This window comes from Felis catus, chromosome A1 (genome assembly GCF_018350175.1).
Source record: "Felis catus isolate Fca126 chromosome A1, F.catus_Fca126_mat1.0, whole genome shotgun sequence".
NCBI lineage: Eukaryota > Metazoa > Chordata > Mammalia > Carnivora > Felidae > Felis > Felis catus.
In genome coordinates, this window is record NC_058368.1 from 189,835,421 (window position 1) to 189,861,917 (window position 26,497).

General features: G+C 37.5%; 1 protein-coding gene across 2 annotated transcripts in view; it reads left to right on the forward strand.

The window, feature by feature from the left end:
* CLINT1 (clathrin interactor 1) overlaps positions 1-13,880 on the forward strand; it is a 59,315-nt gene extending 45,435 nt beyond the window's left edge. Inside the window, exons 9-12 of one of the 2 annotated variants that reach the window (XM_003981309.6) lie at positions 4,980-5,054; positions 8,820-9,112; positions 10,690-10,894; positions 12,128-13,880. In XM_003981309.6, the coding sequence (XP_003981358.1) occupies positions 4,980-5,054; positions 8,820-9,112; positions 10,690-10,894; positions 12,128-12,474 (920 nt within the window). In that variant the 3' untranslated portion in view covers positions 12,475-13,880. The remainder of the gene's footprint in view (positions 1-4,979; positions 5,055-8,819; positions 9,113-10,689; positions 10,895-12,127) is intronic. The other variant, XM_003981310.6, reaches the window with a different exon arrangement.
* Positions 13,881-26,497: the final 12,617 nt, after the last annotated feature.

Consider the following 26,497-nt stretch of genomic DNA (forward strand, 5'->3'; position numbering starts at 1 on the left):
GAATCAACCATATTAGCATTGCTATTCGGCATGCCATTTGGGTGTCGTTTACCAGATGTGCCTGTACTTACGATATTACTATCATGCAAGTAATATGGGCATGAACTGTAAACCTAAGCAGATATGGCGGCATCTGTACCTCTCACCAGATAAATACCTCCTTTGAGAATATGCTCAGGTTTTCTTTTTTTATGTGTTACTACATCCTTTTTGTTAACATCTTCAAAAGCATGTGTGGTAAAATGATTGTAGAATATCTACCAAGTTTTAAAATACACATGTGAAACCCATTCGCCAAGATTTATTTGAGACTGTCTTGATACATATCCCACTATGGTGATGTTCTTATAAAATCTGCACTGAAAGGATATTTTGGTGACTTTTACATATAGTACATTTCTAAGTAAACATTTTTAAAAATGAATAATTCAAAGTATTTAGAAAATAAACCAACTAGAATGCCAAAAACATCCCATTTCATTTTTTAGTATATCTCATCTCTTTAAAAGTCTGCATCGTCTCCTTTGTTCCTTTCTAATTAAGGAATTTAAGTCTTGATTAACGTACTATTCTGTAAGTTAATAAATAAGGTTGAAGAGAAAATACACCATACTCAGTGCAAATAGAAAGACATTACCTGACTTGCAGTATGTTTTGAATTCTTTTTTTTTTAGTTTTAAAGTTTTTTTAAAGATTGAAGTATGTCAGATTTAAAATTTTTATTACATTTGTATTTGAACCTGTTGCCTTGTACCTAGTAATCACAAAAATTAGTTGAGGATATTCACTTGAATATGAACCATGTTGTTATATATTCAGTACACCAATTTATGTATTAGAATTTCCATGGGAGTTATCTGTAGTTTAAGCCAAGCTTACTAAATATAAAAAGGTTTAACATTCTCTTCCCTAATTGAAAGTAATGCATGCTCATTTTAGAAATTTGATAGAAAACAAGTGATTCGCCATGACTTGGATACATAAACTGTTAATAATTTGGGTGAATACTCTTTTTTTAAATATACTTTCTATGTATTCAGTCAATATATTTGTTTAAACGTTTATTATGTGGCAAAATGTTTTCAGGCTTTTGGATAACGTTTTTTTTTGTTGTTGTTTTTCTTTTTCCCCTGTGAACTGCTTTTCACCTGAAATCTCATGACTGTTTCCCTATGATCGTTGGTATTCCTTTACAGATTTTTAACTGCCTTATATCTTAATCCTGTATAGATATACTGTAATTTATTTAACCAATCAGTTTCTTATTTGGGGAGTGTTAGGTTTTGGGGGGGTTTTGTCCAAATTTTTCTCTATTATAGTAGTGGAATCATATCTTTCAGAACCATCCAGTTTGGTAAGGAGAAAATAACATTTCATTTAATTTTGCATTTGTTTGGTGAGTTTGAAAACTTCCCATGTTTTTATAGACCAGTTGTAACCTGTGTATTCATATTCCTTTGTCCGTGTCTTTGAGTGGGAGTATTTATCCTTATTGTTTTATATTTAAACTTCTTACGTATATGTATTAATCTTTGTCATAGATTTATAATTTTTTGCATTTTGTCATTTTAATTTTGTACTTAACTAGAATTCTTCTTGCAGAAGTTTGTTTTTTATATTGTAATCTGGATTAAGTTCTTTGTTGAAGAAAATTTCCATTTGTAGCTTAAGCACTGTCTAGTTCAGCTATATTTTTCCTGTTCACAGTATTGCTTTGGAAAATACATGTTCCCAGCTGGTGATTGTAAATAACCTCCTTGCTGTCCTGAAAAGGCAGATGGAAATGGTTCATTTATAATGACAGCTCTCATGTGGGAATCTTGAAGAATAGCTCTTGTTGTGAAATTTAGCAGTCTTCCACATGCAGCAGTTTTTGGTGCACTCTTTTATTTAAATTCCCTTAGATAGAAATTATCTGGGAAAATGGTTCAGTATAGAAAATTTGTGTTGAATTTAAGATATTGATATGAATAACATCATACATCTAGGTAGGGACAGTCCTCCCTAGAGAGAGAAACTTTTCCTAAAAGAAATAAAGAGATTTTGAATTGTTGAGATAGTTTTCAGAGTTGAAGGTCACATTGTGTAAAACCTATGTAGAACCATAATTTGTGGCACTTCAAAAGATTAGAGAAAATTTTAAGCCCTTTTCAAGAAAAGGTGACTTCCTTTTGTAAAATATTTATGTGTGTTTCCATTCTTTACTTGCAGTGTTTGTAAATTGGTTATGTTGAAATCAGACTCCCTATACTATGAAGAGGTAGAATATTTGCTATAGATAAGTTATAAGTACAGTATAATTTCAGTTTAGATGTTAGAATGTAGGACAGTGGAATAACCAAAGTAGGTAAGTATCTGAAATATCAAATTAGGATATGACAAAAATAAAACATCTTACCCAGTCTGAAGTTAGGATCCTGTAGTATTCAGATGCCTTTTTCTGCATCATGCATTTTCTTTGTAGCCCAGACTGGAAAAGATTTGAAAATCCCTAGCTGTTTTACCATAATAAATTACATATTGATGTTTATTCACTGTCAGATGAAGCAAATTAAAATAATCTCCAATTTTCAAATCCCTTAATGTTACCATAAATGATTAACTGCCATTCTGTTACCTAACAGTATACTTTGATCAATATTTTTAACATGAAGGAACAATACAGAAGACAAATTTATGAATATAAAGCAGCAGCCGTTTGCAACATTCATTTCCCTGCTAGCTTTTATTAATATATGTCCTTGTTTATATAGTTTAAAAATATAGCTCATGGATTTTTTATGCCCCTCCCCTCATTTTATCATGATGTATGTATCTTCAAAGAAGAGAAAAACAAATCACTGTATTATTATCCTTTGGATAAAGCAAAAGTAGCTAGGTGAGCTGTAGTGTTGGTAAGAGCGGAGAAACTTGGCCTTGGTAGGAGTTAGTTCATGGTGAGTAAGGATATATGTGAATATGTGCATCTGTAATGAGGTAAAAAAATGAGAAATGTTTATGCCTGCTGATAGTTGCCTACAGTAAATGTGCATTAAAAAGAAATACCAGGTACACATGTATAAGAAACTGATTTGTTCCTTGTATTACTGCTGGCCATTTATTAAGAAGGGGAGATGGTTCTAGTTTAATTAACCCAGTTGAGTGTAGCAGATGGGGCAGAATGTCTTGCAGCGATAAGACAATTCAGAAATGGCACCAGATGTTGGAAGCTGTCCCCGGTGGTATTTGAGTGCAGCCCAGATGTTCCAGTCCCACCTGGCTAGTTTCTAAGCACTGCAGGCTAAGCAGCTGTGATGTAACCTATATAATGTTCGCATAACACTAAAAGCACCATAATTGAACTGCCGCTCTAAACTTCTAAGGTTGTGACTCTTAAGAGGTGAAATCTTTAAGGACAAAGAAAAATAAGGACAGGTATTTAAGGTTTTAGATCCTTTGGCTATTGCTATTCCATTGATAACTGAATTGACAGAAGTGGAATATTAAAATTGAGTGTAATATTACTGTTCAATTTGTAGGTGAAAGTAAATATTTGTAACCACATAGTGTTTACAAATTAAATTTTTTTTTTAATTTTTTTAACATTTATTCATTTTTGAGAGACAGAGAGAGACAGAGTGTGAGTTGGGGAGGGGCAGAGAGAGAGAGGGAGACACAGAATCCGAAGCATGCTCCGGGCTCTGAGCGGTCAGCACAGAGCCAGACGCGGGGCTCGAACTCAGGGACTGCGAGATCATGACCTGAGCCGAAGTCAGACGCTCAACTGACTTGAGCCACCCAGGCACCCCACAAATAAAAATTTTTATCAGAATGTGATGTTATGCACACAGAGATTGATTTGCAGCCTTTGGATCTCATTTCAAACCTACAGAAAATTTGCCACATTTTCTTTATCTCTCTCTAGATCTTTTGTTTTTAATTTGCTGTATACCATTTGTTTATTGTGTACCATTTGAGAGAAAATTGGAAATACCAGGACAGTCTGCCCCCAGGATACTTCAGCATATAACTTCTTACAACAAGGACATTCTTCTTTATAATAATTACAATACAGTTATCATACTTGGGAAGTTTAACATTTAAACAGTATTGTCTAGTATACAGACCATATTCAAATTTTCCTGATGTCTCAATTATGTCACTTCAGGATAGCACTTTTTAAAAAATCCATAATCCAATCAGGGATCATGCATTTCATGTACTTGTCATGTTTCCTTAGACTCCTTTAATCTCTAGTAGTCCCAGCCTTTTTTTGTCTTTTATGATGTTGACATTTTCTGAAGAATCTAGAGAGTTGTTTTGCAAGATGTCACTCACTTTGTAATTTGTCTGATTCATTCCTTATGATTAGATTCAGGTTAAATATTTTTGGTGGGAATTCTTAACACAGGTGATGATCTCCTTTTGAGTTCCTTGCATTAGAGAGCCCATGAATACTATTTTATCTGATTACTAGTGACATTAAATTTAATCAGTTGTTTAGGATGATATCCATTCAGTTTGTCCAGTGTAAAAGTAGTTTCATTCCTTTGTATTTACCGAGTAGTCTGTGGGATGATGTTTAGCGATTATGTATCTTATTCCCTAGCAACATTTTACCCAGGTTTTAGCATCCACTGAAGATTCTTACAAAGAGCATAATTGACTGGATAAACCACAGGTCCACACTATGTTCAGGCAATGTAAGTGAGGGATAACTTTAATCACAAATGTGGTGTCAATAGTGCTCGCTTCGGCAGCACATATACAAATGTGTCAATTACTTACAAGATAAAGAACTGAGGAATGTAAGAGTTTGTGGTAGTTTAAAAGGAACATGGTGACATGAAAACCTAGATCTACAAACTAGCTTTTCTAATGGCTCTGGAGCCTCTAATATTGGGTAGTTTTTAAGTGTGGTGCTAAAATGGCTTCCTGAAATTGCTGTCAGTGGTTCTGTGGTTTTATCAGTTTAACGTTTCTTCATGCTTAATTTCTAGGAGGATCAGCTGATTTATTTGGAGGATTTGCTGATTTTGGCTCAGCTGCTGCATCAGGCAGTTTCCCCTCCCAAGGTATGATACAATTTGGTCAGAAATCTAGGGGTTATCAAAACCAAATAACTCCCTTCCCCACCAGATCAGCTTCATTTTGGTATTTTACTCCTTGTAATATTTATCATTCCTAAATCCTAAAGGATTTATTCACAAAAGTATTTTACTGGGTCAATGTCTTAATGTGCCAAATGGATTAATGTGGTTGTAAACAACTCATGCAGGCACACCTAAATAAAATTGCCCTTATTCATAAGTGACTCGTTTAGTTTTGGGGGGCGGGGCAGTTTGGGTGGGGAGTGTGAATAAGTGTAAATAATCTCAGTGGGATGAATATTATGGTTTATGTTTAGCTTATATGTTATGATCCCAAGGATGGGATTAGGCAGACTATCTTAGTAAAATTTATTTCTTTGTGATTTAAATATATTAAGAGGATTTCAGTAAAAAAATAAACTTCATTTTGACACATCCTTAAATAGTGAGCAATTGGACCTCAGGCAAAACTTCTCTTCATGTCAAATTAGAAATTTTTAAAATGCCCTAGACTTATCGTAGTGGTCATTTTGCAGTATATTCAGATATCAAATCTTTATGTTGTATACCTGTAACTAACAACGTAGGTTTAAACATCAGGGATTGAAATGAAGCGCTTGTCTTTTTTTTCCCTTTCTTCGTTACTATTTTTTACCTTACTGTCCCTGCCATATACTATGGTAGCTGTTTAACTTTGGAAAAGCTTCTGAGCCTCCCAACTTTAGAATCAGGAACATCACTTGACATGGTTCTTTATAAGAACAGAGTAATGTCTATAAAAGTGTATAGAAAGGGACTAAGTTCATTAAGTGTCCTTTCTTCTTTAAGTTATAAAGGAGTTGGCTGTAAGGTTTTTTTGTATAAAATCTTATCAGTCTGAAGTTTGAGAGAGAGTATGGAAATTTAGTTATAACTTTTAAACATGAAGTGAGGCAGGGAGAAAAATGTGTAATTTAGCTGAATGAGCCTTACTCATTTCAGGTACAGTAACCATTCGATTAATGGAATTAAAATTTATATTTACTAATGCCTGATTGAGGTTTGTGAGGATTTAGGAAGAAAGATGCATAGGTTTTAATCATCTGGGGTTTTGATAGCCTACTTGTGTAAATTCTGAGTATTTCCCAGAAACCAGAATTGTGGAGTAATTAACTTCATTTCAAAAGCGTGGTTATGCCCTCTAAGGGTTAATAACTTACTTTAGGCAAGTCAAGTGGAAGATAAACATTGCCCTAATTTTACAGACTGTGTAATTCTCAAAAGTTTTTATGTATATAAACTTGCCTACTATGCAAATAATTCGAATATGTTAATGTTGCTAAGTGATACATCTCTTCATCTGTATGCATGTGATTAATATAACCTGATCACCATTACGCAAGGGGCTGAAACTGTTGCAACAATGATTAATCATTTCTGAACAATATATGCCCTACTAGAAATCTCTTCTTCCTATGATTAATCATCTCAGATAAAGTTTTCGGATGGGGCAACACATTTTGCCCCAGTTTCCATTCTTACTCTGTTTTATAGATCAAGCAAATAGAAAATCAGCATAAAGTACCTTTATCCAGCAGTCTTTCTTAAATTAGTTTAAATTGTTTAATATATAGAACTAATTGTAAAACTCTTAATTCAGTCTCTTTTTTGTAAAGAAGATCAAAGACATGTTTTCTAGTAAAACCCTGAGGTAATGAAGATTAGCCCAGTTCTTGTATTAAATTGTTGGTAGAGTGTGGATTTTCTAAGTGACTTATTTTCTTTTGAAGGGGCTTACATTTTAATATGGTAATAGAAGAAAATAATTTTAAAGACTTAATGTTATTGTTCTCTTTAGATATTTAGCATAGTGAGAGACAGTATTGCAATGGCTGGTTACCTTTAGGCTAGACAAAATGTATTTCCAAGTTGTAAGTGAACATGGAGTACAGAGTGACGGTGTTTTTCACTTGGCAGTATATACTGTTCTCTTTCAGATGACAGTTTATGTGTAGCTCTGTCTTCACCTTTGCTTTTTCAACTTCCATTAATTCTTATTTACTTGTCCCTTTCTTAAGGAAAGGTTTATTTACTTAGAATCATGCATAGTCTACTTAAAAAAGAACATTTTTAAGTATCAATTGCCTTTATATTTATTGTGTTCCAAATAGTAGATGTATTGCAGAATTTATAGAAGCATGACTTACACTTTTTTCTGGCATACCTAAACGAAAGAGATTGCGGTACCTTTGGTCCTCCCCTGTGTTTTCACAATTAATCCATAGTATAACAGTAACAAACTATAAATGGCACTTACTGTATATTATATTATTTAATCTTTACAACTTAGATTTTTTTACAAAGTGAGACACAGAGGGTTATGTAACTTGCCCAGGGTCACTTAGCTAGTAAGGTACAAAATCCATGCTGTTAAGCATTGTAGTCCATCCGTCAATTAACCTCTTAACAACTTTTCCATTATTGAATGCATTAAATCTTAAACTTGTTGTAATTATCTTTGTAGTATTGAGGGTTTTTCCCTTTTTTTTTTTTTTTTTTTAATGTTTATTTATTTTTGAGAGACAGAGACAGAACATGAGCTGAGCAGGGGAGGGGGGGGAGACACAGAATCCGAAACAGGCTCCAGGCTCCGAGGTGTCAGCACAGAGCCCAACACGGGGCTTGAACTTAGGAATCGTGAGATCATGACCTGAGCCGAAGTCAGACTCCCAACCGACTAAGCCACCCAGACGCCCCTTCCCTTTGTTTTAAATATTAGCATTGAGTTCCCCTCTTAAGACTATACCCTGCTTTTTATTTAAATAAATAAATTGAGGGGTGCCTGGATGGCTTAGCTGGTTAAGCGTCTGACTTTTGGTTTCAGCTCAGGTCATGATCTCACAGTTGGTGAGTTTGAGCCCCGCATCAGGCTCCACTCTGATAGCATGGAACCTGCATGGGATTCTTTCTCTCCCTCGCTCTCTGCCCCTCCCCTGCTTGCTCTATCTCAAAATAAATAAACTTAAAAAATTTTTAAATAAATGGATAGACTAGATTAGATAGGTAGGTAGATGAAAGAGAGAGAGAGAATGGTCCCACTGGAAGCAAGCACTGTGCTAGGGTTATACCGTGGCTATCTATAGCCCTTGTGTTGTCAATGGAAGCATGGCCGAAAGAGTGAGAACTTGTTGCAGAAATTTACTAACTCTACTCTTAATTTTACTGAGTCCTTTTCTCTGTGCTTTTTTTTTCATTTTTTTATAAATTTAATGTCATGAATTTGGGTTTTTATTTACTTGAGACCATGTAAGTCATAGTTTGATTTCTCTTTGAACCTTTCCAAGTAATGAATGGGTGAAATGAGTTGAATTCTCTAATTTTGTTGAGTGTCTCTTCACATGAGGATTCTCGATCTCCCCAAAAAAACTTTTACCAGGTAAGTTTTCTTTTTCCTTTTCATATTTGTTGAGCTGGCAGCATATTTAATATGCAAACTCAGGTTGAAGAAACTTTTGATTGTAATCTCTGCGTATCACCCCAGACCTGCTGTGAGGTGAATTTTACTTTATATGTGGATTTTTTTTCCTTTGCCACCTTGTTAACATTTGTGGAATATTCGTGAGAAAAAATAATGTCCAGATGGAGATGGTATATGCAGATGTTAATCTGGGTGGACACAGATCGGCTCTAATTTGTTTCAGTTCGTAGACTGTTCTATTTGTTCTGTGCATTTTAGAAAGTTTCTTACCCCTGTTGTCCTTTCTTTCTCAGTTACAGCAACAAGTGGGAATGGAGACTTTGGTGACTGGAGTGCCTTCAATCAAGCCCCATCAGGTCCTGTTGCCTCCAGCGGTGAGCTCTTTGGCAATGCCTCACAGCCAGCTGTGGAACTTGTCAGTGGCTCACAATCAGCTTTAGGCCCGCCTCCAGCTGCCTCAAATTCTTCAGACCTGTTTGATCTTATGGGCTCGTCCCAGGCAACCATGACATCTTCCCAGAGTATGAATTTCTCCATGATGAGCACTAATACTGTAGGCCTGGGGTTGCCCATGTCAAGATCACAGGTAAGTTGTCTGTGTCCCTTGCAGATTCCTCATCTTTGAGATTCCGTAACTGATGTAATGATAAACTAACATGAAATAGAAAAATAAACCATACATAGGTTGTTTTGGCACATTGCATTTACCTTACATTTTTTTCCCCTACTATAGTCATTCAGGTTCTAGAGGGCAAGGCCTCTCACCCATCTTGTAGGCCATGCAAAGCGAAGCATGATGCCTTACACAGAGGAGTCACTTCATAAAAATTTATTGAATTAATAAATAATTTTGTATTTAATAGTTTAATAAAAACTGTTTTTAAGAAGGAATAGAGCTATTGCTTCACCCGTGGCCTATATTCACTCAGTAAAATCTCTGATCCTTAAAGAGGTGTCACTCAATGGTTATAGGCAATCGTTACTAATATAGAAAATCAGTCTCTAAAATGACGAATACTCTTCCCTATTTTGGGCCTGTTCTACATTATGTAATCTTTATATGGCTCTTCTTTCAACTCTCATTTTCATACAGGAAAACCACTAAATGGGAATTTTTTAATTCACTTTTTTACAGTTAAATCTAAATTACCTAGTATTAATTTGGAATTCAGACAAACACAGGGTTAGAATATATGTGCCTGAGTTATACCAGGAGCTTGCTGTTTTTGATTCGAGCAATTCTGAATATTTTTTATGATACTAATTACTCATTTTAATATGTAGATTCTCCTCTTTGGGTGTTGGGATGGAGGAAGAGAAGAAAGAAACAGAAAGGTGACTGTTGTGCATAACAAGTTGGACCTAATATTAAGAAAAGGACATGAAGGGCACACCAGTACCATTAAATTGAATGGTGCACCACTAAATAAGCCCAAGCCAGTTGCTTCTTTGAGAGTCTTTCATGTGGTCTAAGTGTAAAGCCAGTCTACTTACTTGCAGTCGTAATTGCAACTGTGTTGTAATTCTTTGCATTGGTACATTTTAAATTATTTTTCCTATTCCTTTTCATTTCCCTTCGTCTGCCCTTTTCATAGTTATCCTTAGTAACTACCAGGCATCCCTGCTTCTTTCTCCTGAATTTCGCCTTTCTCCCGAACTGGTCCACATATATCAAGTTCCGCTAGTGTTGCTCACTTTAGGCGATAGAAGTGTACATGGAGCAGGAACATGTCAGTCAAGATTTGTGCAATATAATTTGCCGCTTTGATGGTTTTGCTTTTTATAACATGAGAAATCATGTCCTATATTCTATCTTGTAAGAATAAATTTCCACTTGTATATTTCCTTAAAGCTGTACTACCTGAAGTTGACAATGGCCCTGGGATGGTGGCTTCTAGACTTTGGGTGATGGGAGGGTAATTGTTCATGTAAATATGTTGGGTTTTTTTTTTCACCCCAAACATGATTGGGCATTCAGAGGAACATTCTGGGGAAGCTAGTGATTCAGCTTGAAGAATTTAGCCTAGAACATTTGTGGTTCTTTTGGTTTCAGGAGTTTATTACTAAGTCTCATGTATATCTGGAGTTACTGTGATTAAATTGCCATTTGATAACCTTTATTGAGCAAATGTTTAATTTTTAGAGCATTTTTTTATTTTCCAGCCTTTGCAAAATGTTAGCACAGTGCTGCAGAAGCCTAATCCTCTCTATAATCAGAATACAGATATGGTCCAGAAGTCAGTCAGCAAAACCCTGCCCTCTACTTGGTCTGACCCCAGTGTGAACATCAGCCTAGACAACTTACTACCCGGTATGCAGCCTTCCAAACCCCAGCAGCCATCACTCAATACAATGATTCAACAGCAGAGTAAGTTACCATGAGACACCTTGCTTCTTTGTGCACTTGTAATCTTTACCCTTGTGCCAAGACTAGTGTAAGCCATGAAATAAAAATACATGATATTGATTGTACTAAAGGCAACTGTGTATCGCTTAGGATTCCCCCCCCCCCCCATACTTGATTGATGTACACCCTGGCATATTCAGATTACTTTGTATCCTGCTCTTGGCATGATAACATGATTGTGTATGTATTATGGTGAGTTTTGGGAGTCTGATCACTAAAATAAAAATATTTGTTGTAGAAAATGTTTTAAATATAACTAAATATGACCAGAAACAAAAATCATCTCACCTCCGTAATCCAGGGATAATCGCTATTAATTCGTATTTTCTATCTTTTCTAACCATATTTTTAATACTCGAAATCACTCTATGTGTATTGTTTTGTTTCTTGCAGCTGTCATTCAGCATTAAATTATCATTTTCCTGTATTTAATATTTTTTTTTAATTTTTTTTTTCAACGTTTATTTATTTTTGGGACAGAGAGAGACAGAGCATGAACGGGGGAGGGGCAGAGAGAGAGGGAGACACAGAATCGGAAACAGGCTCCAGGCTCCGAGCCATCAGCCCAGAGCCTGACGCGGGGCTCAAACTCACGGACCGTGAGATCGTGACCTGGCTGAAGTCGGACGCTTAACCGACTGCGCCACCCAGGCGCCCCCATGTATTTAATATTTTTTAAAAAAATGATTTTTAGATATTTATAGTTATGTGTCATACCAGTGTTGAATTTCTTTATTGTTGGTTATTTCTGTTGTTCCCGGCTTTTTGCTATTGTAAATAACTCCATGATTTTATCTAAATCTTTGTGCTTGTGTTTTTCTTCCTTAGTGTAATGTTCTAAAAATAGAGTGAGTCAAAGGGTATAAACTTTTTTAAGGCTTTTGATACACAACAGCTCCTGACAACTTGTTAGGTCAGGTTGGATTCAACACTAAATTCTGTCAGAATGATATCAAAGTGCCTCGTGTTTTCCCCCAGCCCACTCTTAACTGTTTCTGCATCTTTGGGAAACCAGAGTTAACAGCCACAGAGTATTTTTCTAGAGCAAATAGTGCAAGTTAATTGACTTACCTTGTAAAATCACCATAACAGAATTTTATTAGGAGTTACAAGTGTTGATGGTCAAGAAGATTGTTTTATTCTTCTGCTTGATGAATCTAATGTGAAGTTCTTTTGTCTCTTTTCTTCTGGTAGATATGCAACAACCTATGAATGTGATGACTCAAAGTTTTGGAGCTGTGAACCTCAGTTCTCCATCAAACATACTTCCTGTCCGGCCCCAAACTAACCCTTTGATGGGGGGACCCATGCCTATGAGCATGCCTGGTGTGATGACTGGCACGATGGGAATGGCCCCTCTTGGAAATACTCCAATGATGAACCAGAGTATGATGGGCATGAGCATGAACATAGGGATGTCAACTGCTGGGATGGGCCTGACAGGCACAATGGGAATGGGCATGCCCAACTTAGCCATGACCTCTGGAACTGTGCAACCCAAGCAAGATGCCTTTGCAAATTTCGCCAACTTTAGCAAATGAGAGATTGTAAAGGAGCAGATTGAATGAAGGATTTTTAGTGGTGAAGATAGGTGATGTTGGGATGGAAAATGCTAATCAACTCCCCTTTCTTTTATCAATTAATTAAGATTTAAACCTACATAAAGAACCAAAAAAAGGCTGTTTTATAAAAGTGAAGTATCTAGTATTTCAGATGGACAGGCAAGGGCACTTCAGATGAGGCAGTCAAAATCATTTTTCCCAGTAAGAATAGACCACACATGGGGTAGTGAGACCTGGAAAGCCTTTATAAATCGAAGAGCCCATTTTAACATCATGATTTGTGGGAAGTCTGGAATAGGGCTGAATAAATGTGTTTGAATCTCTAATTTTATACTTTTCTTTTCCTGAGGAACTTGATTTTTCTGTCCCTGAATCGCCTTGTCATAATTGGGTCTGTTCCTTTTACTACCACTCTTGAGTCCATAAATGAAATCATTAAAGTTGGATGATCAGTTTTTTATAAAAATATATATTTTTGTCCAAAAAAGGCATACATATGTGATTATGGCTAAATCAAAGGTAACTGGAATGTATATACTTTTGCTAATGTTCCAGCAACACTGCTATTACTATTATACTATCCAAATTTTTATTGTAACGAAACCTCTTTAAGCGATTGGTAATAGCTGTGGGACTTTTCCCATGTCTTCTGCTATAATTATCCTTTGCAGAACTAGGAAAAATATTTTTTTCAGGACTGCTCTATGGTTTCCTTTAAAAGAGAAAAAAAAAAAAAAAACCCTCCAGAGTTTTTGTTTGTTTTTAGCAGTCATTATTTACAATTTGCAGTGGTTAACTTGGCGAGGCTTCCTTCCGTGTTTATCCCTGTAGCCACCATTTATCAGTCAGGAACAGTCAAAAGAGAAAAATATTTATTTTTATTTTTTTTGGTGTCTTTTCAAAAAATTGAAAAGGTAAAAATTCTTAAAACCTTAAGTTAAATATAAATGTTAGAATTCCACGATGTTGGCTTTTAGATTTTATACAATATTTGTTTTGTTTTGGATTTGAGTGTATATAATATGGCATTAGCAATATGGTTCCAATAGAGAGGAGTTAAATATATATTATTAAAGGAGACCTGTAGCAGTCAAAGATTTTATTGATTTAATGGCAAATAAAGGAAATTAATTAAAGTGTTTTTGTTTTCCTGCTGTAATTCTGCGTTAAGCTCACATGAAAATCATGATTCTAGAGTTTGGAATGCAAAATTAATTGTTTTCACCCTCAAGCTGGGAATATTTTTAAAAATAAATACTATAATATAGGTATCAAATTATTACCTCCCCACTTTGTGTTGAAATTTTTTTTATTGATAAAACTTTGTTTCCATTGTATTCATAATGTTCTGTTCTACATAACATTAAAATGTTCATTAAAATCAATGTTGAACTGCTTTTTCTTTCATTCTGTTAGACATTTGAGACCGTTTGGGGAAAAAATAATTATAATTTGGGCAAAGTAATTTTTATAAATAATTTAAAATTATTTAATGACTTCTCTCTTCTTTCCTCTCAGACTCTACTGTTAGGAATTAAAAATGAAGCAGCAAAGATATCCTGACCCGCTCCATTCTTGCTAATGTTCCATCTACAACATTTCTAATTAGGCAGAAATTCATGTACTTCAGCTAAGTGGTAATGAAAAGTGATTCATTTGCTGAATAAGAGATGAGAGAGAGTGTAATTAGCTGACTGTGGTTTTTAATCTTTCAACAATTCAATGTGTTTAAATTGGTTTCAAAGAATAGGAGCTTTCAAGTGTAGTTAGTTCAGAGCAGTCAAGCCAGGCTCTGGTGGCAGCACGGAGGAGATCTTCACTCATACTTAAAACCCGTAATCTTCAGTGAATGTTCTCATTAAACAGAGAGGTGTAGCATCACCTTTTTAGATACATACGATTCTTGGAGCAAATAAATACTGTTTCCAAACTTTTGTGTTTAAAGATCCTTTTCTAATAAAATAAGATTTATCTCTAAAGCATTTCCTGTACTATGCCTCCTTCCTATATCTCCGAAGACCAAAGGGAGCCTGTCACACGTATTACTGCACCTCAACATACAGTTTGCTGTCTTACCAGTGTGTTTTGTTTCAGAGCCCATGAAAGAATTGCCTTGCTAACGGTCCATCCAGTTTAACAATTTGTTACTGAAGGGGTCACTAAATGATACTTCAAAGAAAAGTCTGAATACCCCCAAGTAACTTGGACTTGACAAGAAACTACTCTTCTTTAGTCTGTTGGACTCCCTCTGCCTGTCCTATACCCCTTTACCTTTTTGAGCTTCCGCTTAATGTATTTTTTTTGCTGGAGAGGAGGAGGTAGGAACTGTTCACAAAATTTACAAGTGAATCTCCACCGCCAACCCGGATTTCATCTTTTTCCTGTTTGAAAATTTTTTTCTACCTCTAATACAGTCTTCAGGAACCACACATGGACAGCGTGCTTGTATGGTACTTGGGATGTTTCCTCTGGTGTCTATAACAAATTGCCTGAATGATAACCATAATGCTGCTGGTTGTGGGGTCGTCAATAAGTTGGGGTCTAGAGTTCTATTTGGAGGGAAGGGGTAATGCTTTTTCTCTCAAATATTTTTGAAGCACGTTAGTAAAATGAAGCTAACTGTCCTAAGCACAGAGCACACCTTACGGTAAATAGATTTCTGAAATGAACTGGCTTTGAACTCTCCCGGGAGGCAGCATAGCTTGTGGAAAGCATGGACTTGGAAGCAGATCTAATCCCATTTCAACCATGCACTACCTGTGTGACACCTTGATCAACCTGCCTGACTTCTCTGGGCCCTGATACATTTTTTCTGAAATGAACTTAAATCTGGAAGCATTAGATAAATAACGAGTGAGATCTACCGGCACTGACACAAGTACACTAAATATTTCTCTGCCACCCATTTTTATTTCATGTAAATGTGCCTACATGACGAGACCTTCTATGTGCCAGTCACTGCTAGACGCTTGGCATGCATGCCATTTACACAACAAACCCAAAAGTTCATCTTCTGGTGTATTCCTAAAAGCAGTGTGTAGTTAAGAAAGCCTTAGAGACTTCTGCTAAGTTGTTTTCTGAGGATTTTTCTGCCTGAGTTTAGTTCCACTTTGTTCTTAGACAAGGAGATTGTAAGTGAGCTATTTTGTGAATGTATTGACTGACTTCTTACCACATTAGTGCAGATGGGAGGGAGAGAACTGTGAAAGTGAGCGCTTGGTATCGGATTTGCCGCACAAATAACCCTCATTAGAATGTTCTCAGCTTTTAGAAGCAGTAGAAGATCTCAATTTTTCTATTGACTTCTTGCAGTTTTGTTGACTAAGATCTTGCTATTCTTATATCCAGAGAAACAATCAGATATAAAGACTAAAAAAAAAAAAAAAAAAAAATCTATCCATGAAGGTTTTTTTTAACTCTTACTCATTATGCCCTTAATTCTTGCGTGCCTTCTTAATAACAGCAGCCTTGCTAATAATGCGTTGTTCCTTGCAGACGTCATGAGTATCTCCTGGCGCCCCTTCACACTGCCCTTGCTCACCCCAATGGGTAAATCAGCGTGCAGCCAATTCAGATGGTTAGCTTCCCAGGGATTTGGGAGGGATTTGAAAGTCCTGATGGGCAAACATGGGTTTTGTTTGTTATTCTTTAAAGTAAATGTCATTACTTTAAATAACTGCTTCCTGGGCTGTCAAGCCCTGCGTTTCTTTTCCATTTAAGTTTTCTTAACTATACATCTTGCAGCTGTGTTCTTTAAGTAAGTGCCCCAGGCACACTCTGCCATTTCATGGTGAGAAAAGAGTGCTTGGAGTTGTGTATGGAACAGTTTGGTCTCAGCACCCCCTTTACACCCTAAAGATGATTGAGAACCCCAAAGAGCTTGTGTTTATGTGGGTCATATCTGTTGATATATGCTGTACTTGAAATAAAAACTGAGCAACTTAAAAAATATTAATAGATTTTATAGTAAACCCCATTACCTGTCAAAATACAATTTTATAAAAAAAATTCAAAATCAAAATTTGTGAGAAGAGTGGCAGTGTTTTTACATTTTTGAAAATCTCTTTATTACCTAGCTTATTGCTGGATTCTCTTATGCGCTTCTGCATTCAGTCCACTGTGCAGTGTTGTTTTGGTGGAAGTACATGAAAAAGGTCTGGCCTCAGGGATACCAGGTTGGAAAGGGTGGGAACCCGCAGATACTCCGGACAGGTCTCAGGGCTCCCCAGTGGTCCACAGGCCACATGGCTATAATATTTTATTTTTTTTACTTATTAAAAAAATGTTTTTAATGTTTATTTTTGAGAGTGAGAGTGCAAGCGGAGGAGGGGCAGAGAGAGATGGAGACAGAATCCAAAACAGGTTTCCAGGCTGTGAGCTGCCAGCCCAGAGCTCAACGCAGGGTCCAATGCACACACGAGCTGTGAGATCATGACCTGAGCTGAAGTCAGACTGACTGAGCCACCCAAGAGCCCCTCCCCACTATAGTATTGAGAACAAATAAGATTACTTCATGGTAACTCTGTTTGATTTATTCTGTTTATAAGGTGATCTGCTTGAGGTACAAAGCATTTAGTTTTGCCTTTCACTCAGTCACCAGCAAAATGACTGCCACATGAAATTACTCTCTGGATACCCAATACTAGAAGTTTGTGGCATCATGTTTGCTCAGTTTTCGAGATTATTTTCTGATACCTAGTGCATATTTCCTAGCTTCTATAATATGAAGAAGTAAGTTTCTTATCCATTTTGATTTTTTAAAAGAACTTACACTGAGCGACTGGGTGCTGAGTGATGAGTTGTGAACCTTTCAAACGTCTCTTTCTGTCCCTTGAGAAGAGAGAGCAAAATGGCTCAAACCTGAAGACCTATGACTTGTTTGCAAGGCAGCCTGGCAGCTTCGTATACTGTGTTCTCTACCAAATATCTCAAGGAAGCATGTGGCTATAGAGATAGTGCATGCACATTCACAGTATTCCTTATGAACCTAGATGAATTTTGATCCCTGAAATTGGAGGAATCTGGCAAGGTTTCCATCCATTCACGGAATGGCAGGAGCAAGTTCTGGGCTGGGCACCTTCACCCGATGTACATCAACTCCCCTCATTCTCACAACCTATGGAACAATGACCTCCCTCTGGTAGATATGGAACAGGTTCATCCGAAACTGGTCGAAAGTAGCTTTAAAAAGATTGTTATGCAGGGTCCCCAAAATGGAGACTGTCAATTTTCAGTAACTGATCAGCAAGGTCAGACTTCAGTTAGTAAGTCTGTCAGAGTTTTTGCCATGGAAAGAGGAAGGAAATTCTAAGCAGGACTCCCTCTCACCCCAGAAGAGCTTCATTTTGGAAATTGGTGTGTAATGGGCACAGAATCAGCTTCTGTTAGTGAAGTGTTGAAGAGGTGATGTTTTGTGTCTGGTGTCTTATACCCCTTTTATTAAACCCTATTTTCTAAAAGGCAGCCCAAACATTAGGTAGTAGACTGGGCCCCAGCATTCCTATTTTTCATGATATTTTCACTTCTCGATTATCAACAATTAAATCAAGAGGAACAATACCAAAACAGTCATCATAAAAATGCAGAAAGTCCAAACCCTCGTAGCTAGGAATCTATGGAAGTGTGTGCATGTTTAAGTGTTCTGAAAGAGATAGTTAAGTGGCTGTTATGCCAAAAATAGAAGGAGAGAAGAGTCTGGGTGGCTCAGTTAAGTGTCCAACTCTGGATTTCAGCTCAGGTCATGATCTCACCGTTCATGATCGGGCCCCACATCAGGCTCCAGGCTGGCAGTGTGGAGCCTGCTTGGATTCTCTTTCTCTCACCCTCTTTCTGTCCCTCCCCAGCGACCTCTCTCTCTCAAAGCAAATAAATAAACTTAAAAAAAAAAATACGGGAGGCCTAATGTAGGTAGGGTAACTCAGGAAGGCCTCTCTGAGAAGGGAGCTTTTATATAGAGATCAGAAGAACGATGAAGCCCACATGGAAAACCTCCACGTGGAAAAAGAACCATCAGAAGCTTAGTGGGTGTGGCTGGAGCTCAATGAAACAGGAAAGCTGAGGAGATCGGCAAGGACATGGTAATCGTTGAGGTTTAGAAGGCTGAGGTACGTAATTACTCCACTCTCCTCGAAAGTTCCTCAGGGGATTATGACCACCAAGGATGGTGTATTCTGAAGGTCCCATGTGCTTTCACTGCCATTGTTTTCACAGAGCTCACTTGGAAAAACTTGCCGTGGGCTATAAAACACTTGAGTGGAAAATTGTGTGGCAATGTTTACTGTCGAACTTGAAATATATCAATTGTTGACACATATGTGAAAGATACAAAGGGGCCATTTATAAATACAAACCGAATACTTCAAGAAGTAACAACACGCATTTGCCTATTATAGTTTACAGAGTGGATTCACACTCATTTCCTCCCTGATGTTCACAATTACCCTAAGCTGAGAAGGTAAGACAGTTATTAGCCCCTTGTTGTAGATGAGGAAACCAGCTCCCAGAAGGCCAAGTATAGTTAGTGAAACCATGTCTCCTAGCACAGATCCTCAGAATCCAAATCCAGTTTTATTCCACTATCCCTCATTTTTCCTCTATAATATTTCAGACCTCTTAAAGATTGTACATGCCATTCAGAAAAATTATCAGGTTTTTCTTGCATATCCCTGATCTCTGACCATGTGGTCCCAGGTGTCTTGTCACGCTCTACACAGAGTAGCCAGTAGATACTTGTTAAATGATACTTTTTTTTTAAAGTAAGCACTGAATGTTTATGAAATCTTGTTGCATTTTCTAAAGGTCGCCAGCAGGAGATGAGCCACAGAGCAAATAAAAACTGATCTCTTCTGAAGAGTGAATCTTTTGTTTGTTTTGTAGAAATGGTGATGTAACTTAGCGTAAGACATTAGCCACATCGGAAGCAGAAAATTCCAGCAGGTTTGGAGTATAATGCAAAGGCTCCTCAAGCGCTCAGAAGATATGTTAAGAGCAAGCTGCCGGAAAGGTGGATGGCCTTGGATTGCTTGTTTAAGGAATCCATTTCAAAAGTGCACAGCAATGCCTTTTAAAGATTGTGTGTTCTTTGCAATTTTTTATTTGCTCCTGTGATTCTTGCGTTTGAGAAATAGAATTGAGATGCCCAGCTATCAAATGAAAGTACAAATGGAATTTCTAGATTTAAGGTGTTCTTAAGGGAATATTTGAATTGACATCTTTAGAATAAGGTTTTTATTTATTTACTTTTTTATATTTCTCAAGTTTATTTTTTTTAGGTTTCATTTTTTAAAGGGCAGTTAGAAATATGTGGCAACTTGAAAACTTGTTTGCCAATAGTTGAATTATTTTTGATATGGAAAAAATACTTTTTTTTTTCAGTGTTTATTTGTTTTTGAGAGAGAGATAGCATGAGTGGGAGAGGGGCAGAGAGAGAGGGAGACGCAGAATCTGAAGCAGGCTCCAGGCTCCGAGCTGTCAGCACAGAGCCCAATGCAGGCCTCAAACTCATGAACCGGGAGATCATGACCTGAGCTGAAGCCAGATGCTTAACCGACTGAGCCAACCCCGATGCTACCCCCAAAATACTAACTTTAATGAAAAGTATCAAATGAAGTTTGAGACATAAGTTACACTAAGCTGAGATGGTTGAGTGGTTGAAAAAACATTTTTCAAGTTATCTTTCATAGGAAAGTGATAAAATTAAATAAAAGAAAATCAAAGTGCCCTGAATTTCAATGAACATACTGGCTTTATCAGTGCTGTCTTTTGGACCTAATTCCCGTGATGAACCAAAGAAAGGATACTGTAGCTGAAAATTTTTCAGTTTTTAAGAACTCTTCACATACTTTTAATTCCTCCAACAGAGAAGCGTGTGTGTGTATGTCTCCACACACACGCTATCTCTCTATATAAATATATAATAAAGGTTGGCTCTTAAATACTCTCTTCACCAAATTCTTTAGATGTCCCAAGAGTTCTCAGATTTGAATGATAAAAGGGGTGCCATAAGGTACCGCTTTAGTAATTAACTGGTTCTTTAATAAGGCCTCAATTACTTTGTTTCATGATAAGGAAAAAAAAACGTTCCAAGACAGAGTTACATTCGACATCTGGGAACCTCCTAACAGCTGGCTACCTAATGAATATGCATCTGCTTAAGAGGCTGTAGACCATTAATAAACCAATAGATGTAAAGCAGAAACAATCTTTGTCAGCTTCAAATGAGATTGGATGCAATGTGCTGTGAACTGTCACTGTCACATTGAATCGAGTTTGGGAGGTTAACAATCAACTGTTAGCTGCTTGTGTCTTTGTAGCTCTACACTTGGGCTAACACTCTTCCCAAACTGGTGGCCACGTTTCTGATGTACAACTTTTTGCTCCTGATTGCCTGGTTTGAGGCTGACAACCTCTGTGTTTCAAAAATCCCTTCCGTTTTGTTCAACTAAACCACACATTTGCCAAGACACTTTAAAACAAAGGCGTCACCTCCAGGTAAGAAAGGCAGTTAATATCAGGATCAAAGTGATGCAAGACGGGCTTCCAGTGAATTGGAAAATGTTTACAACAAAACTTCTATGTATCTGTAGGTAAATTGGGAGTTGTTGGGTCCTCCTGAGGGAACCCCTCACCCCAGTGCAGGCGACAGTTCAGGCCTTGATAACTGGTCTCAATGAGACCCTAAAGTAAGTGGTACACCAACCTAACAGTTGTGTGATTAGGACCACACTTGCCCAGTTTAGTGGCTGAGATTTCTTGAGGGACATATTCATAGAAGTCTTGATTGAAGTTATTATCCAGGTGAAGGAGAGATTATACCTAGAAGAGCATTTTCACAGCCAAACATACTCATCACTCTATTCTCATCAAAGTGCTCACGTATATGTTTTGGGGTAATATTAATAATGGGCAAGGAGAAAGGCTGGCAGTTTAATTCTTTTTTTAAATTGCTTCAATGTTATTTTTGAGAGACAGAGTTCAAGTGGGGGAGGCGCAGAGAGAGAGAGAGAGGGAGACACAGAATCCGAAGCAGGTTCCTGGCCCTGAGCTGTCAGCACAGAGCCTGCCACAGAGCTCAAACTCACAAACCACGAGATCGTGCCCTGAGCTGAAGTCAGACACCTAACCGACTAAGCCACCCAGGTGCCCCAAAATTTTTATTTTTTTTTTTAACTTTTTATTTCTTTTGAAGAGAGAGAGAGAAAGAAAACCAGATGGAAAGGCCGAGAGAGAGGGGGACAGCAGATCCGAAGCAGGCTCTGTACTAATAGCAGGAGCCCGAAACAGAGCTCGAGCTCATAAACCGTGGATCATGACCTAAACTGAAGTCAGACCCTCAACTGACTGAGCCACCCAGGCACCCCTGGAAGCTTAATTCTTATAAATTCAACTACCTTTTCTATTTTATATCATCTCTTTAAATTGTGGTAAAATATACAGATTTTATTTTATGTGTATAATATAAATTTATGTGCATAAGTGTGGTAGAATAAAAAATTTACCATTTTAAACATTTTAAGTGTATTTTTCAGTGGTATAATGTAAATCACATTTTTGTGCAGCCATTATCACTATCCATCTCTAGAACTTTCCATCATCCCTACCTGAAACCCTGTACCCATGAAACACTAACCGTCCCCCCATTCCCCACTCCCCTCAGCCCCTGGCAGCAACCATTTTACTATGAGTTTGATTACTCTAGATACCTCACAAAGTGCCATGATACAGTATTTTTCCTTTGTGTCTGGCTTATTCCAGTTAGTACGTCTCATGGTTCGTCTATGTCATAGAATATGTCAGAATTTCATTCCTTTTAAGGCTGAAAAATATTCCCTTGTATATACAACACCACATTTGGTTTATCCGTCCATCTGTTGGACACTTACACTGTTTCCACCTTTTGGTCATTATAAATAATGCTGCTATAAACACGACTGCACAAATATCTATTCAAATCCCTGCTTTCAAGTCTTTGGGGCATATATCTGGAAGTGGAATAGCTGGCTCATGTGGTGATTCTATGTTTAATTTTTGAGGAAGTGCCATTTGGCTCATTTTGGATTTCTGCTTTTTTCCTTGACACAAGGCCTTTGATCAGATTCCATTTTCTCCCCCTTGGCCCTTTTGAAGAAAAAAAAAAAAACAATACGACCTTGAAGTTTATTCTTTTTTATTATTTTGTTTTCTAATTTCAAGCCTGGAAAATATACAAAAATGCACACCATGGGAATAAGTTTTTTTAAAAAGGTGAGGGGGTGAATTAAGCCCCACCCATTCCCTATAACATCACAAATGTGATGTTCTATCAAAAGCTGAGAATTATGGTTGTTTTTTTTTTTTTTTAGGTTTACTTATTTATTTATCTTGAGAGAGGCAGAGAGAGAGAGGGAGAGAGAGAATCCCAAGCAGGCTCTGGGCTGTCAGCACAGAGTCCAACACGGGGCTTGATCCCACGAACTGTGAGATCATGACCTGAGCCAAGATCAACAGTTGAACACTCAACCTAACGAGCCACCCAGGCACCCCAAATTACAGTGTTTTTTTTAAATCCCATAGCATCAAAAACATATGTAAAACCCTATTATCTCCCAGTTGTGGGAGTGACTCCTTTATTAAATAAAATGTCACCCTGAATTCCTACACAGAGACTATCACCTTATTCATGGGAATGTAAGATCCAGTTCCCCCTAAATCTATATAAAAATTACCACCACAACTACCAACCCATCTAATATGTTCATATAACAAGTGGAAAGCCAAGTAAACACCATAAGCTTCAAACAATGGGTTTGGTCAGTGACAGAGGAAAGTGGTTTGGTAGAGAAGGACAGGTTGTATTGGTCATGTAAATATGACAATATCCTATACCACAGTATATCTAGTAGGAAGTCATATTTGGATATGCAGTAATTATTCTCTAACTCTGAGCAGGCGGGGAGATATTTGAAAGAATTCCAGTGCCATACTCAGGCAGATACTATCAGGCAGATACAATACTGTAACATTTTCAGTCCAAGTACAATAACAAAACAAACTTTTCTTAAGAAAAAAATTCCTTTAAAAACTCATGATGCATCCTGTATATACATAGATATACATATCTTAGTTACCAGCCAATAAATGGCTTAAACTCAAGTGATGTAAATAGTAGTATTTATTCATCTCTCATAACGTATTTGTAAGACAGTCTCCTTTTATTATTCAATTCTTCTTTTTTTCCTTCACCTCACCACAGTTCAAAGCTATTTGGGGCAGATGATAGTTTCAGTTCATTTCATTCGGGAGTGCAGTCTTAGGTGATGGTGTTTTTCTCTGTCAAGGGTGTAGATTTTGATTGTTCTAAAACAAGTGTGGGTGGGTCCCAGACCCCACATTGAGGATTTTTCCATGGGCTTCCCATAACAGTTGCTTTCTTAGGATTCAGCCATCAATGCTGTGGTTCATAAAATCCTTCAGTAATGGTAAGTCATTATTGAAATTCCCATTAATTATAGCTTCAGAATTCCATGTTTTATACTTGAAAGGGATTTTTTAAATTTGTTGTTGAATGGTAAAAACTTTCAAAAAGATGGAATAAATAACTGTAGCAAAAAAGAACAATAAAATATCCGAGATCTGCTCTGAGACCATACAGGATTATCATTGCTCTAAATCAGCTAGTGTCTTTTCCATTCCTTGGCCACCACTTTTGTTTTAGCTCAGAACGACTTCTCACAAATGTCTTGTAACAGCCTCCTAATTGGTTTCCATGTTCCTTGCCTCTTCTTCACTTCAAATGTCTTGTTCATCTCTCCTTGGTTCATATACCACCGATGGCTCCCCATTCCTGGTTGAATCAAGTCCAGGTATTCAGGGCCATCTAACCACGGGCTACCCTTTCAGACTTTTATGCTTGGTCCTCTCTCATGTGGCGACAAAAGGAAACCACTTCCCAGTGCTGGCATACTCGGCTCCTGTTTCTTTCCCCCTAACACTGTGCCAGGCCAGTCCTGGCACCAGGACCCTGGAGGCCTTCACCTGGACCCAGGGCTGTTATCTGAAATGCCCATTCTTCTCTGTGAAGAGTGAGTAACCCCAGGAGAAGTGATCTCTCTCTGTCTCTCTTTCCTAGGATAATTATATTCATAATAACCATAGAGTAGGCTCTTACAGCTGATAGTTGCCACCCTAGATGGAAAACAATAATAGTACCCTAATTATCATGGTTATATTAACTTTCATTATCAGCACTGTGCCAGGCACTATGCTAAAGAAGTTTATGTACATTCTCCCATCGAAGTCTCATGATGATCTGTGAGCTGGTATTCCAGTGAAGTTACAGCTTCCCTTGAGGTTTGATTGTAGAAGCAGGAATACAGCAGATATGGGGTAAGGTCAGAATTGCTCTTGAAAATCTTTTAAATTGCATATGGTGTTATGTACAGAATCATACACAACATAGATGTATACATACAGAGTTGTGTACAACATAAAATATACCTAATTGGAGTATAATTGCATGGCGCTGGATATGAAAACACCAGGATGCACTTGAAGTCCACATTTTGAGAGGCAGGTGGAAACTGAACCCACTCAAGGAAACCGCAGACTCAGGTCCCCCAGCATCACCTCTGGGACAAATGAAAACGAACAAGAGGCCACAGAGGAGCCTACATTATTTCGACTGTTACTGAAATGGCATAATAAGCCACAGTGTAGGCCCCATTTTACAGATTAGGAGCAAACTGGGACTCTGCAGGGTGGAAGGAACAGGCATCCAGTCCCTCTAACTCCATGCTGTTAACCAACCTGCTGAAGGCGTGGAGTGTGGTCCCTTCCATCTGCGCTCCAAGGGCGCGCTTACCACACACTGCCTTGAATTGTGCTCGAATCTTGACAGAAAGCTTGTGGAGCTACACGCCCTGCTGACATGACCCATCACAGTGCATGGGACACACCTGGTGAACTAGGACTGGCTGTCAGAAGTCATGCCTGTCTGGGTGTTACACAGATTGGTTAGTCTTTCATCATGCAGCACACTTTTTCCAAGGAAGGAAGGAAGGAAGAGAAAAGTACAGGACTCAGGACTTTTTCTGTCCACCATGCTTCAGTTACACTAGGCCAGTGTGTTAGCTTCCTTTTCCAGAACGAGAAATGGCAGTCCTATAACTTTGTTGAGAGAATCAGGAGAAAATCTGAAACTAAATATTTCCAGAAAATATAAAAGTAATTTCTCAAATATTTACTGCCACCAACACCAAATTAGGTCATTTTTCTTAACACAAAACAAATCTGTGACATGGGAAAAGAACCATGGGTATTTGACAAAACTAAGAATAATATTGACTTCTCAGTGATTCTGATCCATGGATGGGGGGTGGGGTGGGGAAACAGAGGCCCTGCTTCACTCATCAGGTCCATCAATGGGAGAGCTAGACTCCAAGCCCAGGAGCCCTGGCAGAGAGGGCTGCACTTCGTAAATTTTATGGCCTCTCAATGGAAAAGGAAAGTATGTGATGGAGCTGATGATATAATCTGTTGCTTGATTACAGGTGTCAAGACAGCCAGAGAAAACCATGAAAGGAAGATCCAGCAAGTATTGTATTAATTTTTAAATAACTTAAGGCAATAGTTCCCAATGTGTGGTGCTTTGGGTTTTTTGCTTGTTTGGGTTGATTTGGTGATTTTGGGGAGCATATGGAAGAATTTGGGGGGGGCATTTTTAAAGGCTATTTTTCAGTTTTATTGAAGTATATTTGACAAATAAAATTGTAAGATATTTAAAGTGTACATTGTGGTCATTTGATATATTCATATATATTGTGAAAGATTCCCCCCCCCCACCATCTAGCTCATTAACACATCCATCCCCACACATACTTATCTTCTCTTTCTTTTCTTTTTTTCTTTTTCTTCTTTTCTCTTTCTTTTTTTTTTTTTTGTGTGAGACCATTTATGTTCTCTCTTAGCAACTTTCAATTATACAAGTGTTATCCATCAACTACAGTCACCATGTTTTACATGAGAT